Source organism: Ovis aries, chromosome 1 (genome assembly GCF_016772045.2).
Source record: "Ovis aries strain OAR_USU_Benz2616 breed Rambouillet chromosome 1, ARS-UI_Ramb_v3.0, whole genome shotgun sequence".
Lineage (NCBI taxonomy): Eukaryota > Metazoa > Chordata > Mammalia > Artiodactyla > Bovidae > Ovis > Ovis aries.
The window spans coordinates 126,077,085-126,093,635 of NC_056054.1; the positions used below are offsets into that span (position 1 = coordinate 126,077,085).

The following is a 16,551-nucleotide window of genomic DNA, read 5'->3' on the forward strand; positions in this document are numbered from 1 at the left end:
TCAGGAGGGAACATTCATTTTGTTCCAAGTTTGAGAATAGAGGGGAAAAAAATCAATATCTGTTTTACATCCCACATCTTGTGTACCTTATAGAAGAAATAACCCACTTATCTTCCTTAATTGGTACAAATGTTAAATGAGCATCTAACACATTTATATTCTAGTTTTCTTATAGTATAAGTACCCAAACTGCTCTTGTATGAGTGAGTTTTTGATTTAAGAATAAGGGATCCATATTTTCAGCAGTGCTTTGAAGTTTCCATTATGAAAATGCTTAAGAAATCCTTATTCTGGAGTTGACTTGCTTCTTGAGAGATCACATCAATAAATTTAATTTTCAAAAAAATCTCTGCATAAAGTTTAAGTCATTTTTAGTGGTGTTGATGTCATTGAGAACAAAATAATAAGCTCTATACATTAAAAAAGATGAACCTTTAGTCTCTTAGTTTTCTCTCATAGGGTGGGATTTTTACTAAAGAAGGTAAATAAAATCAAGAAGTAAGGAAAATGCCTACTACCTGTAAACTTCAAAGAAAGATCATTAGAAAAATTCATAATTACAAATGACCTTTGTAGACTGAAATGAGGGTAGAGAGTTTTGAAATATATGACAATGTAAAAAAGAGAATGAATCCTTTTGAATTTACTTCAGATGTGGTAAATATATTAAATCATATATATATATATATAATTATATAATTTTGTTTATATATTCTGGATAGAGAACTAGTATAAGTATTTTTGCTAGATTCTCCCAAAAGTTCATCATTGCTTAACTGTAAATACAGCAGTACATGTGTACAGAGAATAGCTTAAAATAACCTGTGGTGATGGGCAAATCTCTTAAGACATCCATCTTCAAAAACTGATATATCATCCAGTAGAAATGAGCTGAGACTCATTCTATGAAGATTTGAAATTACTAAGTGGAAGTTTTTAGGAAAGATTCAACTAAAAATCTAAAACAAGGTACTTTTGCAGGTAACTGAGATTTCCATCTTGGGGGCACCTATTAGATATCCATCTGATAAGATATTGTAAATGGGATTCCAATGTGACAGAGTACTGGAGATAACTGCTGAATTTCCTTCTAAATTGTAAACTTTATGACTTTGAATGCTTTCAGTACACAAATTGGTCTTCAGTCATATTCCATATATTTGGTAGGCAACATAATTTGTGCTCTGTTTCTAAAATAAACAGTTCTTATTTATCAAGCTTCTTAATTATGAATAGAAAATTGCTTTCTAGTAGATTCCAAACCTTCCTGTTTTGTTTATAACGTCAAAACATCCATATAAATATTTCACTCAGCTAGACTGAATTTGCTTGCTTCAATATCATCCACTCATATAAGCTATTTCTGTAGAAGAATATGCTATGAGATAAGATATTAAGCAATACTGAACATTCTTTTCTCAATGAAATGAATTTTTTGCACACAAGTACTTTTGTTCAAAAGTAGAAATTTTTTTTTCTGTGATATGGACAAATCGAACAGCACAGAAGCCACAGGAAGATAAAGCTTCTCAATCTTTCTTCTTCAAGGTGTCAATCTTCATTACCTTACCACACAGAGGAGGAATACAAGTCATAGAATAACAACAAAAAATGACCACTACTTTAGAAATTGTGTAAGACTTGTCAGAAACACCTAAGAACATTTTAAGTCAAAGTCCTGTATGTTGCTTTTGGGGGCAGAGGAAGAATCTCCTTAAGATGGCTACATTGGTCAAATACTTCAAGGTAAATACCTTATAAACTTTCTTTAAAACAAAGGCCTTTTTTAGATTCCAGGGAGTCCTTTTGGTGGAAAACATTGCCTCTGAGTAGAGAGAGAAATACACTGGGCATTTTTGTCACATGTTTTGTTCTTATTTTTGATGTCTCTAAAAGTACCTTAGATGAATATTTCCAAAACAGTATAAAGGTATTTATAATATTTAACTCATTCCACCATAAACACACAGGCTTCCCAGGTGGTGCTAGTGGAAAAGAACCTGCCTGCCAGTATATGAGATGCCTGACCCAGGGTTTAACTCCTGTGTCAGGAAGATCCCCTGGAGGAGGGCATGACCATCCACTGCAATATATTTGCCTGGAGAATCCCATGGACAGAGGAGCCTGGTGGACTACAGTCACAGAGTCACAAAAATTCGGACACGACTAAAGCGTCTTAGCAGTCACACATGCACAGTAAACACACACATGTGCATGAAAGAGTGACTGGCTAAGGTGGACTCTTGCTAGTTTGCATACAGTTTTAAGCAGGAGCATCAGAAATAAGGGGATCTCTCATTTAATATTTCATGAAAGCCATTAACATTGGGGTTCAATTAAAAAAATCATCATACATCTTGCGTGTTACCATTGCCACTTCCTTATGGCATTACCCATTAGGTTAAGCTGCCACTTCCTGGTACAATCCGTGTATGTCCTTGTTTAAAAAACGACTTTGAGTAGATCAGTTAGCAACTTTGCTCTCCAGATGACAACAATTTTGAGACAGATTGTGAAAGGGGATTCAATTATTTTTAATTAAGCCAGCTTCCATCAGCCCAGTCACTGCCTCTAAAGTTTTCTGAGTGATCTGCTTGGTGACTTTGGTAGAAAAGGATGACTAAGAGCTTTGAAGATTCCATACTATTACTTGAATTTCAAGGCACAAACATGATTATACTCTTCAGCTGTAAAACCACAAACACTCCATGTGTGTAACTATGCTGATCTTTTGGATTCAATTAAAAAGATGATGGTAGCTTGTTTTTATGAGCCACGAGGATGACACAGCCGATGATAAGGATATATAAACGCCCCTGTCAAAGAAGTGACATTCAGACTCAGAACCTTCCCATCGTAACTCACATCACCTGCGAAGATGTCCTACAACTGCTGCTCTGGAAACTTCTCCTCCCGCTCCCTCCGGGACCACCTGCGCTACTCAGGCTCCTCCTGTGGCTCCTCCTTCCCCAGCAACCTGGTCTACAGGACTGACCTCTACTCTCCCAGCTCCTGCCAGCTGGGCTCCTCTCTCTACAGCCAGGAGACCTGCTGTGAGCCCATCAGGACCCAGACTGTGGTGTCCAGTCCCTGCCAGACGTCCTGCTACCGCCCGAGGACCTCCACGTTCTTCAGTCCCTGCCAGACGACTTGCTCTGGATCTCTGGGCTTCGGTTCCAGTAACTTGCAATCTGCTGGTCATGTTTTCCCATCTCTGGGCTTTGGATCCGGTGGTTTCCAATCCGTGGGTCACAGCCCCAACATTTTCTCATCCCTAAGTTGTAGATCCAGCTTTTACCGTCCCACCTTCTTCTCTTCTAGGAGTGGCCAGTCTCTTTCTTTCCAACCGACCTGTGGATCTGGCTTCTACTAATGTCATACTTGAACACAATACATACTACATCTAGAATTTAATGCAATGCTTAACTATATCGAGATCTACACTATCTGTTGACCTCTTGTTTTACCTTTAGCTTATAAATTTGACTTCTGCTGTTACCTACACTGGATAAGGAATAATTTGAATACCGGTAACTGAAAATGTATTCATTGAAGAAAGGTGCCATAACTACTCCCTTGTAGCTATATAGACATGCGATACGGAAGCACATTTATTTCCTGTTTATTTCTCCTGGTTATTTCCCCAAATGCATCTATTTCAAATTTTACTAGTAGAAAAAATGGTGTGAGTTTAAATAAAGTATGGTATATGACATCCACATATTGGTTTTATCATTTTGTTTGCTTTGTTTCTTCAATGGAAGAGGGCATGGCAACCCACTCCAGTATTCTTGCCTGGAGAATCCCATGGACAGACAAGCCTGGCAGGCTAAAGTTCATAGGGTCACAAAGAGCTGGACACAATTGAAGCAACTTAGGACGTGTCTTCAAATCTAATTCTAAATATCTGGCTGTATTTTTCTGCATCTTGTACTCATAATTTAAATTTTCTCAATTTAAAAGGTAAAACTGTTCAGTGTCATTTAGGTTTGGAAGAAATTATTTCATCTTTCATGTTTACCCTTCTGTTAATACAGAAGGAGTAAATACATTCTGTTAATATGGTAAAATCTGAAATTAAATTTTTAAGACTACATTTTAAGACTACAGACAAGTAACTGTGACCTTTGGTTTTGTAGGGGGTTCAAAACTTGAATATTTTATATAATTATAAATAGGTATCTTAAATTGACTACATCACATAATTTTGGAAGGAAGACTACTCATAGATAGATTCTAAAATAATAAATTCAGTAAGAAGTTAGTGAGCTAGATTTGGTAAGAATTTCAGTTGCCCCAGATTTACTGCTTTCATAAGAAAGCAAATGAAATGTCTAATTGATTGATAATTGAAAACATCTAATACACCCCAATACTTATCAGAAGTAAGCCCAGCACTTTTTATACAATCATTAATACAGTTGGTTTGCAACCACTTTTTAAGTTGTTCTGTTGATAACATTTAATTAGAGAAAAAAAAAGGAAAATGAAATTCAAAAACAATGCAAATATTCTCATGTTACAAGAGTTAACTAAATGTTTAGGAAGCTGATTACACTTGAATCAGCAGTTATGCTCCCAACTTTTATCCTTTAAGTCAAGGACAATATTATTAAAACGTACAGATGACCTAGATTCTCACCCACAGGGTAACCATATGTCTTGGTTTATTCTGTTTGTCTCAGCATCCAGTCCCACTTGGTAATTGCCTTAGATTTCTCACTTTTTATATGTAATGAATAACTGAGTCAACATTAGTGATGATTGGTTTAGGAAACTTCCACTTTGCTTTTGCTATGGTTTCATCTAGTGGAGTGCTTATAAGATGCATACAGGGTGAACAGTTTTTACTTTAACCAGTGTTAAATCTGAAGACAAGCCATATCCTATTCTTTGCTCTGCCTGAAAAAAATAGAACTACTCCTTTTATTGCTGAGGGATCATGGAAAACACATTGCATTTAAATACAGTGGTAGGACAGTTCACGTGTTCAAATCTTGGCAGAGGTTCATTTGTCGTTCTAACCTAGCCAGTACTGCTGTGGCTGTTTCCACATCCTGCAAGATGCCGTAATAGACACCAAGCTACCAGTAGGTGGAGATAGTGGGAAATTTAGGATTACTGATCAGGGAGAAGGCAATGGCACCCCACTCCAGTACTCTTGCCTGGAAAATCCCATGGACGGAGGAGACTGGTGGGCTGCGCTCCATGGGGTCGCTAAGAGTCAGACATGACTGAGCGACCTCACTTTCACTTTTCACTTTCATGCATTGGAGAAGGAAATGGCAACCCACTCCAGTGTTCTTGCCTGGAGAATCCCAGGGACGGTGGAGCCTGGTGGGCTGCCATCTATGGGGTCGCACAGAGTCAGACACAACTGAAGCCACTTAGCAGCAGCAGCAGCAGTACATAAAATATGGGCATAAAACTGAGGGTGGTACACAGCATATACTTGCTTCACAGGTGCTGCAGTGGTAAAGCATCCCTCTGCCAGTGTGGGAGGCCAAGAGACTCAGGTTAGACCACTGAGATGGGAAGATCCCCTGAAGAAGGGAATGGCCACCCACTCGTGTTCTTGCCTGAAAAAAATCCCATGGACAGCGGAGCCTGGCAGGTTACCATCCATGAGGTCGTAAGGAGTCAGACATGACTGTGTGCAGAAGCATACAGCATATAAAGATCAATCTAAATGCTCTTGCTGCAGTGGCTTGCTTGGCCGCATATTGTACTGCTTAAATCTACAACTATTTATTTTATTGTTTGGGAGAATTTTTATGTTTTTAGACTTTGCAAAAGAATATCTTATTAGGAGCAATGAACTAAAGCTAAAAGTTCATATGTTAATTTAAAAGTGTGAGTTCTTAGTTTCTATACTTAAAGCAAGCTGATGGTGAAATATGACTTGTGCAATAATTTTTTTGACATTTACTCTCCACCATGGGGGTCAGAAGTATCACTTACCAGATAAAAAGTCAAAGAGATGATTTTGCTGGAGAAGCATCAGAATCTATTTCAAAAGACAGAAGTTTTAAAAAGATTACTTCCAAAGATGATTATTTATCACTAACAGTTGTAAAAACTCTGTTCATATATCACTCTGATGCATACGTTTCATTTAGGTCAAATAGCTACTCTAAATCATTTTTGCCATGTTAAATCCTAAGTTTTCTTGTACAAGTAAAACATACACATGCACACACACACACACACACACACACACACACACACACCCCAAACAACAAAAGCACAAATGAAGCAGTAGATGATGTGCTCTTCCATTATCAAAAGAAAAGCTTCACTAAGGATTAATGAAGCCAGCATTATGTCAATATTGCTAAATACTTCAAATAAAAAATGAATTTAATTCCAATAGTGATTTGATTTCTTCTTGATTTGATTTCTTCATCCAGTCCAAAGAGTCCATGTAAAGCTAATGAAAGTTCATAATACTCTGGCAGTTCTAATGCAAAATTATTTAAAAAGTTCAAATCAAAGATAAAATGACTGGTTGTCTCAGTAACAATAGAAACAAAAATTTTGCTGAAGGACCACATCATGATAAAAATAATCAAGTAGGATTCCCATGAAGAAAAAAATACTGTTGTAATTGCTGTAAATGTATAGCCCATAATTGGATCCAAACATGCTGTAATATTCTGCTATTCAAAGCAGAAGCTGCAGTTTTAAAACATTTTTTGTGTATACCCAGAGTAGTTTTTTGGCATGCTTTTCCTTACCTCATCAATCACCTCTTCCATCTCTGTTGTATTTTTTATTTTCCTGGTGCCTTTTTTGTTGTTGATTTTTATGTCATTAGCATGTTACTTTATATAACAAAGCACACACAGTGGGGGAGGGAGGTACATTCTTTCATGCTTGATTTCAGGTCTTTATTCCATATTCTATGTTACTTTTGCATCCAGTTACACGACTTTTCCCTTCTCAAGGACTTCCCCATGGTTCTATCCTGATCGATGCCTGATTGCTCCGTAAGTCTGACTCACCAAAATGGGAATGCTGTTTACAGATTAGTGAGATGTCATGGTTTGGCAATTTTACTCTTTTCTTTTTTAATTTTCAGAGAAAAGCTTCTAGGAGTGACAGTGTTTATGTTGGGGGAATTCAGAGGGAAGAGGAGAAATCTGTCGAGTTATATAGAAATCACCTTTATCTCTTATTTTTAAAAAAATATTAACAGTAAGCTCATCTTCAATTTTGGGGTTGCTGATATTAAAATTATGCGTGTGTGACTGTGAAAGAGAGTTTTCATGTGTGTGTGCGTTTGTTTTGTGTTTTACTATTCTTGTTCATAGTGGTAGTTATTGAGGAAGGGAACTTTTTAATGTGACATTAATAATGATAATTAAAGTGAATAATACAGGGTTTGTCATTGCACTCAGAATTTCTAGCAATATCTTCCTGAGGGATAATAATGTATTTCTGTCAATCTATTATTAAGTATTATGGTTAATGCAAATCTTTTTAAGAGAAATTAGCTCATTTTTCTTTAGCATTCTTTTCCTAAACTCTACATTTATTTTTTGTTTTTCTCTTTAATATGAATACTACTCACGAGGCTAATGAAACTAGATCCAAAGGAGCTGAAGTCTATTCAGGTAAAGCAATCTCCATAGTAGGAGGTATATTCAAGGCTCTTGGTTAAAAAAGTAGGTAAAAAAAAAAGTTCAGAAAATAACAAGAATAGGTTGATTCAAGAGATGGAATTCTACTAGATCTTTGATGAACAAATTTGGGCAAATTTCTAATTCTTTTTGACTTTTCTTTCTCTCGTCTGGGAAGATCTATAGCACAGAATGTTTGTCTTTCTCATGAGGATATTTGAGCAATTAAACGCAAGTTGTGTATCAAGTACCCCTTGTACCCTCTGTTATATATTAATTCTTCCAACTGTGATCCCAGACACAGCTACAGTGCCTGAAACAATTGCATGCAAGTTTCAACCCTCTTTGTATTGACAGTATCTCCCCTCCTGCATAAACAACATTTCTTTCACTCTCTACCTGGGTTCTCAGAGATCACAACCAGAAAAACAAAAGGAACATACTGAATCCTCTCACATGTTTAATGAGGTTCCAGAAAATTAATACACAGCCAGGCAACATTCCAACAATGGGAAGCGCAAGTTGATGGATAAATGATTCTCACTGTTGATCAGATCCACGGGAGGACAATTCCAATATCATACCATATGTTCCTAAAAAGACCTTGAAAGACTAAGCCCTCTTTGCCCATCATAAAGTCAGCAACAAAAAAAAAACAGATTCCTTTGTAAGATTTTTTCTCTTTGATTCTGTCACCTTCCATGGTCTCCCATACTATTTGCGTGATGCATGCTGTGCATGTGTGCGTGCTAAGTTGCTTCAGTCATGTCCGACTGTACAATCTATTGGACTGTAGCCCACCAGGTTTCTCTGTCTGTGGGATTCTTGAGGCAAGAACACTGAGTGGGTTGCCATGCCCTCCTCCAGGGGATCTTCCTGACCTAAGTATCAAACCCATATCTCTTATGTCTCCTGCACTGGCAGGCGGGTTCTTTGCCACTAGCACCACCTGGGAAGTCCTAGTCGCCTGATATCTTGTGACAAATACACAGTCTGTACTCAAGGTTTTGACTTCAGCTCTGCTTTAGAGCTAGGAAAAGGATACAGGAGGAAAAAGATACTAGGGGAAAAGGATACAGCCTAAGCCTAGAGGATACAAATATTTATTCAACACTGCTCCATGTATGTTGCTGTTAGTAATTCAGGTTGAGCCTTGAGGAAGCCTTGGGAGGTTATCCCACATCTCCTTAACCCAGTGGGCTTCCCAGGTGGCACTAGTGGTAAAGAATTTGCCTGCCAGTGCAGAGGATGTAAGAGACACTGGTTCGATCCCTGAGTGAGGAAGATCCCCTGGAGAAAGGAATGGCAACCCACTTCAGTATTCTTGCCTGGAAAATTCCATGGACAGAGGAGTCTGGCTGGATACAATCCATGGGTTGCAAAGAGTGAGATACAACTGGAAAGAATTAGCACTCACTGCTTAACGCAGTTACTCCCCAATTAAAATCATTGTGAATCTCTTTATGAATGTTCATAGGTACGGCTCAGAAAGGATCATCACTGGGACCAGGCTCAGGGAAGGATTACGGCACTTAATGCCAACCAACAGAGAACAAAACATCTACCCTTGGAGTTGTTTAAAGTCTTGTTTTTTCTCTTAGCTGAAAATCTACATTGAGATACTAAACTTTCAGTATGTTATGTACATATTATCTCATCTTGTAAATTATACTGTATTTTTGTTGCCTGCATTTCTAGTTATACACCGATTTCTCTGTTTTCCATTATTAGCAGAAATCCATGCCTCCATCCTCAGGCAAATATCACTGATATTGAGGCAAATAAAATATGGACCTCCAGGAAACAATTACTCCCACTAGGAAACATATGCAATGACAATGGAAATATGCTAAAATCTTTCAAAATGTGTGTTTTCACATCCAGTTTCAGATGCACATTGATCTTTATTTAAAATTCCCAAATCTTGATTAAACTATAGGCAAATAAGACAAACAATATATTTCAATGTCAGATGATGTAAATTTATTAGATTAAAATTTTCATTTTCAAATGCTTTTCCATGAAAATCCAATAGTATATTTTCAATCCAATAGTACAGGCAATAGGACTTCATATTGGGTTATTCATTAAGTTTAGAGTCCCTCAAAAGTTGATGATGCAAGAAACTGATGATTTAAGAATAAAAGATTAGTGGTAAATGTGAGAAGGAAAACGATGGGTATACTGAGAGAGACTTTGATCTCAATATGCAAAAGGATTTAGACCTTCAACAAATTGAACGATAGAAGCCAGATCCACAGGATGGTCTGTAACAGGATGATTGGCAGCTACTGGACAAAAAGTAGGTTGGGTGACAGAATCCAGATCCATGGCTCAGGGAAGGGAAGCCACAGATTCCATAACCCAGGCGTCTGAAGCCACGGCCTCCACAGCCCACTGAGTAGCAGCTTCTGGATCCAGAGCTCAGGGAGCTGCAGCTGCTGGACCTATAGGCCAGAGACCCAGGGAAAGTCGTCTGGCAGGGACTGGAGAACGTGGAGGTCCTCGGGCGGTAGCAGGACGTCTGGCAGGGACGGGACACCACAGTCTGGGTCCTGATGGGCTCACAGCAGGTCTCCTGGCTGTAGAGAGAGGAGCCCAGCTGGCAGGAGCTGGGAGAGCAGAGGTCAGTGCTGCAGATCAGGTTGCTGGGGAAGGAGGAAGCTGGGTAGCGCCGGTAGCTCCCAAGGGAGCAAGAAGAGAAGTTTCCAGAGCAGCGGCTGTAGGACATGTTAACAGGAGATGGGAGTTCAGTTGAGTTACAGTGAGAAGATTCTGAGTTTGAATGTCTCTCCTGCACTGTGGCATTTATACACTTCCAGCAAGGGGTGTGGCACACCAAGGGATCATGGTTCCTAATGAGATTTCCTCTTTTGCATATGTGTAATTCAGTAGTCTTCTCGGTAATTGCAGTTGCAGGTAAATGGTTTCTCGCGTTTGTTTTTATGGATGCTGTAATTCTGTTGTTATAGCCAAAGCCAATGAACTACTGCTATGTCGGAAATGCTATGACTGTTTCCTACTAATGCGCATCCCATCATGGCCAGGGAAGCGTCATGACCAGGAAAGCTTTTTTTCTGATTTACCCTAACCTACTTCCTATGTATCTACATCTGTTTTTCCTGGTGACTGTTTCCCTCCTGAGTGTGGAATAAGATGGATTTTCCTCTGGTACCATGGATCAGAGACACAGTTTCGAAGCTTTTCTGAAATGATCCACTTTGTCACCATTTACTCCCATTCTCCAAAATCACTCACCGGTAATCGTTATGGCAGCAATAGAAAATACACCAAGGATCACAGTTATACAGTATGTCCCTAATCCAATAGAGACCAAAAATAGATAAAATAAGAGACTGAGAGAGAAATGGCGAGGAACATGAAGACAGCTTCTCTGTATGTAAAGATAAGATGACCAAAAAAGAGGCTCAGCTGAAATAGTATCCAGGAGAGATCGATCTGGCCCATGTCTATTTAGTTAAGACGGAAACGCTGATGTATGGTGAGAGAAGGAAGCAATTGAAAGCGAAACACAGAGAAGGCTTAGGAAATCTTTTTTTTCTATTGCACTCAAATTATTACTTATTCCCTAATGTCTTTATGATTAAAAATATCAAAATGAGTATATTTTATGAATCTTGATATATTGTTCCTTTCATTATCTGCTGAAGCTGCCCCACTAATCCTTTGCAACCTGATGTGAAGGCTGACTCATTGGAAAAGACCCTGATGCTGGGAAAGATTGAAGGTGGGAGGAGAAGGGGACCATAGAGGATGAGATAGTTGGATGGCATCACTGACTCAATGGACATGAGTTTGAGCAAACTCCAGGAGATAGTGAAGGACAAAAGAGCCTGGCGTGCTGCAGTCCATGGGGTCGCAAAGAGTCGGACATGATTTAGCAATTGAACAGCGATGCAGGATTTCTATTGTCTTAGAATATCTCTAGTTTTTCTCTGCACAGGCTTTCACTTCCTGGCATTTGCAGAGCCGCAGTTTCCTGCCTATATGTGAAGATTTTTTTCCACTTCTCTTTTATTCTGTAGGGTATGTAAATCTCTCTCTTTCTCTCCTCTTTCTGTTCTCACCCTACCATTATTCCTTCCTCTTTTTAATGTATTTAACTTAGATTTTATCTCCCTTTTGTTTTTCATATATATATATATATATATATATAGCTTCTCTTTAACTATAGAGTTAAAGGTTAAAAACAAAGTTTACTAAATTTTATCATATTCTGAGTGTGTAAATAGCTACAGCTACTTTCAAAGTTTATTCACAAAATATTCAGTGTTAAAATAAAACTAGTTAAACTATACTCCAGACTCAAGGAAATGTAATGTTATTGTTGATAGCAATATTTTATTATTTTATTTTTTAATAAAACTATTATAAACTTACCAAAAATAATAACATTAAAATACTGCATATAACAAAATAAAACTGGAACAAAATATAACAGCAGAAAATACAATCTGAAATCCATAATCCATATAATAGTCTTGGGAAAATCAGACATTAAACTACTTATGCTATGAATTTAGTAGTAGGAAACAGGGAAATATTACTATAAAGGAAGAGCTGTGTTTCAGAATTGAAGATAATTTGAGGATTGGGGACAGAAAATGAAAACTAGACAACAGAATCTAACTGAAAGTTTAGAAATTTATAAAGTAATAACTGATTTGGAAAAACTAGTGATATCTTTTATCAGTAGATTAAACATTGCCTAATAGATGATGCTTTTGAACTGTGGTTTTGGAGAAGACTGTTGAGAGTACCTTGGAGTACACGGAGATCCAGCCAGTCCATCCTAAAGGAAATCAGTCCTGAATATTCATTGGAAGGACTGATGCTGAAGCTGAAGCTCCAGTACTTGGGCCACCTGATGCGAAGAACTGATTCATTGGAAAAGACCCTGATGGATTCATTGGGAAAGACTGAAGGCAGGAGGAAAAGGATGCAACAGAGGATGAGATGGTTGGATGGTATCACCAACTTGATGGACATGAGTTTGAGCAACCTCCAGGAGTTGGTGATGGACAGGGAGGCCTGGCGTGCTGCAGTCCATTGGGTTGCAAAGAGTCAGATGTGACTGAGTGACTGAACTGAATAGACAGTGAATTAGAAGATGGAATAGAAGGAAATCCCAAACTAAAGCATGAAAAAGACAAAAAGACTGAATATACAGAAAAGACTGTGAGAGGCATGTATATATAATGTATACTCTATTTTGCTTATAATTGGATCTCAGGAAAAAAAGGAGATAAAAAGGGGATGGAAACAGTATTTGAAGAAATAATAGTTTTGTTGTTCTTCAGTCACTAAGTCGTGTCTGACTCTTTGTGACCCCATGGACTACAGCATGCCATGCTCCTCTGTCCTCCACTGCCTCCTGGAGTTTGCTCAGATTCATGTCCATTAAGTTGATGATACTATCTAACATATCTAAACAATAGTTTAGGGTTTATCAAAGTTGATGCATCATCTGATGTGTGAAATGGTACTCAGGAAATGAGTAGAACTGGCCTAACGTTGAGGTGACTGAAAGATGGGCTTTAGCAGAAATGATCCCGAGATGGAATTAAAGGTACAAAGACTTATGGGGAGATGGCTGCGAGAGAAGAGTGTTGGGGAAGAGGGGAAGATGGCTAGGAGACTTGTCAGACTTCCATGAGAGTCTCATCAGAGTGAAGAAGATAGACAGACATGCCCCAGGCAGCCTCAGATTGCGGACAGTTTCTCAAGACCATTGGAGATCCTCAATTGTTGGCCAGCAAAGGATCTCATGTGTCTTAAGAAGGAGGCCTTCTAATATCTCTCCTGTGCTCGGTCATTGCCTGGGAGCAGCCCCATGGAAAGACAGGCTCTCCTACCAATGCAGTGTTAGATTTTGGGCCATAGCATGGAGTTGGGGCAGGGGCATCCTTGATCAGTCAAGCCTTCTGTAGATGGAGATCTGAGAAGGAAATTCTTAGGGCATCTACATGTACAGGTGACAATCTGTTAAGACTACAGGGCTCATGTCAGGTCCACTGAATCTGAAACTCAATTGCTTCCTTCCCTCATCTCAATATTTCTTAGCTCTTTGATGCTTTCCAAGCTGGCTTTCCTTGTGACTCTGTCTTAGTTCCGTCCCTCACTGTCACCATGTCTCCAAATAGCTGTGCAGGTTTCTTTCTGGTTCTAGCCATCAATGGCACTCAAAAAAGTGTCTTGGCTGATAATTTTTCCTTTCCATTGTATCTGAGACACATTCATAACAGAATGTAGTAGATTGACAATAATGGAGGATGAGAAGATACCAGTTCAGTTCAGTTACTCAGTCACATCCGACTCTTTGTGACCCCATGGACCACAGCATGGCACGCCACCCTGTCCATCACCAACTCCCGGAATTCACCCAAACTCATGTCCATTGAGTCGGTGATGCCATCCAACCATCTCATCCTCCGAGAAGACATGGCAACAAGTAAAGTCAGTGTTTAGTAGGTTCTTTGTCCAAGCCAAAGTTACACCTCTGATCCATTGACAAAGAAGAAAAATAACTTTATCTTATGTAACTGCCATTTGAGAAAAGCATTTTCTCTTCATTGACAGAAGCAAAACACCCAAAGATTATGGCAAGAGGAAGCAGAAAGGCTTTCTTGACTATCATGGAATAAGCATTCGTGTGAAACAAGTCATAGCATTTCTAACATAGGTGTAGTTCATTGGCCTTGGCTATAACACCAAAATTATAGCATCCATAAATACAATATGGGGAGAACCATTCCAACTACAATTATAGAGAAGATTGCTAAGTTACACACATGTAAACAAGGGAACAGACATATGGAAAAAATGACCCTGTAGGTTACCACACCTATTGCTGAGAGTATATATAAGCACATCTGTCCAGAACATTACATTCAAACTCAGAATCTTCTCACTGTAGCTCAGCTGAACTCACATCTCCTGTGAACATGTCCTACAACTGTTGTTCCAGAAACTTCTCCTCCTGCTCCCTTGGGGGCCACCTGCGCTACTCAGGCTCCTCCTGTGGCTCCTCCTTCCCCAGAAACCTGGTCTACAGCACTGATCTCTGCCCTCGAAGCTCCTGCCAGCTGGGCTCTTCTCTCTACAGTCGAGAGACCTGCTGTGTGCCCATCAGGACCCAGACGTTCCGTGTGGTGTCCCGTCCCTGCCAGACGTCCTGCCGCCGTCAGAGGACCTCCACCTTCTCCAGTCCCTGCAAGACGACTCACCATGGATCTCTGGGCTGTAAGTCCAGCAGCTGCAGCTCCCTGAGCTCTGGATCCAGAAGGTGCTACTCAGTGGGCTGTGGATCCCGTGTCTTCAGACCCCTGGGCTATGGAGTCTGTGGCTTCCCTTCCCTGGGCTGTGGATCCCGATTCTGGCACCCAATTAATTTTCCCTGCAGAAGTTTCCATTAATCTTGCTACTTACCAACCTGTAGATCTGGCTTCTACTGATTAACTTGTAGAAGAGCCAAATTCATTTGAGAAATTTAGATTGTGTACCCTAATTATCTGCTATCTTAATCTGCTCCATTGAAAAGTATTCTAGTATTTCCTGATCACTGGCAATTCTTTACCTTTCTAACCCTGAGATTGGGGAGATAAATTCACACTGTCAACCTACAAAGTTAATAAGAAATTCAAATTGAATCGTAGATAGAATTTACCGTTTTGCGCTTCTCCCAAAGATAGATGGAAGGTCAAATAATTTGATTTTAATAAACTCTTTGTTCTGCCATCCAAATATGCTGTGAATGTTGTTATTTATTAACAATGTGTCAACTAAGATTTGTATTGTTATTGTTTCTATTAATGGGCTTTGGAAAGCTCAGATTTAGGGGGCTATGCACTAATTTTGGTTGTGCTCAGTCATGCGCAACTCTTTTCGACCCCACGGACTGTAGCCCACAGTCTCCTTTGTCCATAGATTTTTACAGACAAGAATACTGGTTTTTGTTACTGTTCAGTAACTCAATCATGTCCAGCAGAGTAGCTTGCCATCTCCTACTCCAGACGTTTTTCTTTCTTTAACTAAGAATTTTCTCTGGATGCCCATAGCTTCTACATACAGCCTTACTGTAAAAGAAAATCTCAAGAGATTTGAATATCTTTATCTACACAGACCATACATCTTGAAACACCTTATGTACAAGAGTGGTTTTAAGAATGCAGGAATATAATTTAGGCTTCTGTGATAAGACCTGGGCATGAAGGGTATCAAATGGAAGACTAGTGTGTGGCTGTACATTTTTAGAGAAAAGAACACCTCTGAGCTTTAGATAATCACCTTGCAGGAAATTTTCTCTCTCTCTCTCTTTTTTTAATTGACTAAATCCCTGTACCCCAATTACTGTTTTCAATCTGCTCAAATTATCACCATTTGTATAAAAAGATAGGCAACAAACTTAGATGAGAAGGAACTAGGCTCAGCAGGTGTGAGGTTGCACCTGGATTTCTTAAGCAACAGAGAAACAGAATCTAACTGTTCTCAAGAAAGCTCTAATATCATCAAAAATGAATGTTTCAATTGTATATTGAAATAAATTTGGATATTCTTTTTTTAAGTGTTATTTTTCTATCTTACATACAAGTGTTATAGAAAGTAAAGTAGTAACAGAGACAGTACAATGACAACTGGAAATTTAATCTTTATGTAGAACAAGTAGCATTCTATATAGGAAAAATAAATATTTTCCTATTCTTTGTAAGATTTTCAAACATCCCTGAAATTAGGAAATTAGATGCAAATTAGGAAATTAAATTTAGTTGAATGAGATATCTCCCTCAACTAAAATCATTGTGCTAGCAGGGCCTCATTTCTTTCCAGAGGATCTGGGGGAAAGCCTATTTACTTGTCTTCTTTTTGTTTGCTTGTTTTCTAGAGGCCACCCAAATTCTTTAGCCTATGC

General features: G+C 38.8%; 3 protein-coding genes across 3 annotated transcripts; 2 read left to right on the top strand and 1 right to left on the bottom strand.

Annotated features, from left to right (window-relative positions):
- The first annotated feature begins 2,832 nt into the window (after positions 1 to 2,832).
- Positions 2,833 to 3,719, top strand: LOC101106046 (keratin-associated protein 13-1-like). Its single transcript, XM_004002776.6, has one exon. The coding sequence runs from the start codon at positions 2,879 to 2,881 to the stop codon at positions 3,371 to 3,373; it is 495 nt and encodes a 164-aa protein (XP_004002825.2). The 5' UTR covers positions 2,833 to 2,878; the 3' UTR covers positions 3,374 to 3,719.
- Positions 3,720 to 9,582: 5,863 nt separating this feature from the next.
- LOC101115597 (keratin-associated protein 13-1-like) lies at positions 9,583 to 10,405 on the bottom strand. Its single transcript, XM_012186542.4, has one exon. It carries the CDS (start codon positions 10,351 to 10,353, stop codon positions 9,850 to 9,852), a length of 504 nt encoding a protein of 167 aa, XP_012041932.1. The 5' UTR covers positions 10,354 to 10,405; the 3' UTR covers positions 9,583 to 9,849.
- Positions 10,406 to 14,535: 4,130 nt separating this feature from the next.
- LOC101115849 (keratin-associated protein 13-1) lies at positions 14,536 to 15,380 on the top strand. The gene has a single exon (XM_012186549.5). It carries the CDS (start codon positions 14,588 to 14,590, stop codon positions 15,056 to 15,058), a length of 471 nt encoding a protein of 156 aa, XP_012041939.3. The 5' UTR covers positions 14,536 to 14,587; the 3' UTR covers positions 15,059 to 15,380.
- Positions 15,381 to 16,551: the final 1,171 nt, after the last annotated feature.

What these genes read in the sequence shown, in the direction of transcription:
- LOC101115597 (XM_012186542.4), bottom strand. Translation starts at nt 10,353, where the DNA reads ATGTCCTACAGCCGCTGCTCTGGAAACTTCTCTTCTTGCTCCCTTGGG.
- LOC101106046 (XM_004002776.6), top strand. Translation starts at nt 2,879, where the DNA reads ATGTCCTACAACTGCTGCTCTGGAAACTTCTCCTCCCGCTCCCTCCGG.
- LOC101115849 (XM_012186549.5), top strand. Translation starts at nt 14,588, where the DNA reads ATGTCCTACAACTGTTGTTCCAGAAACTTCTCCTCCTGCTCCCTTGGG.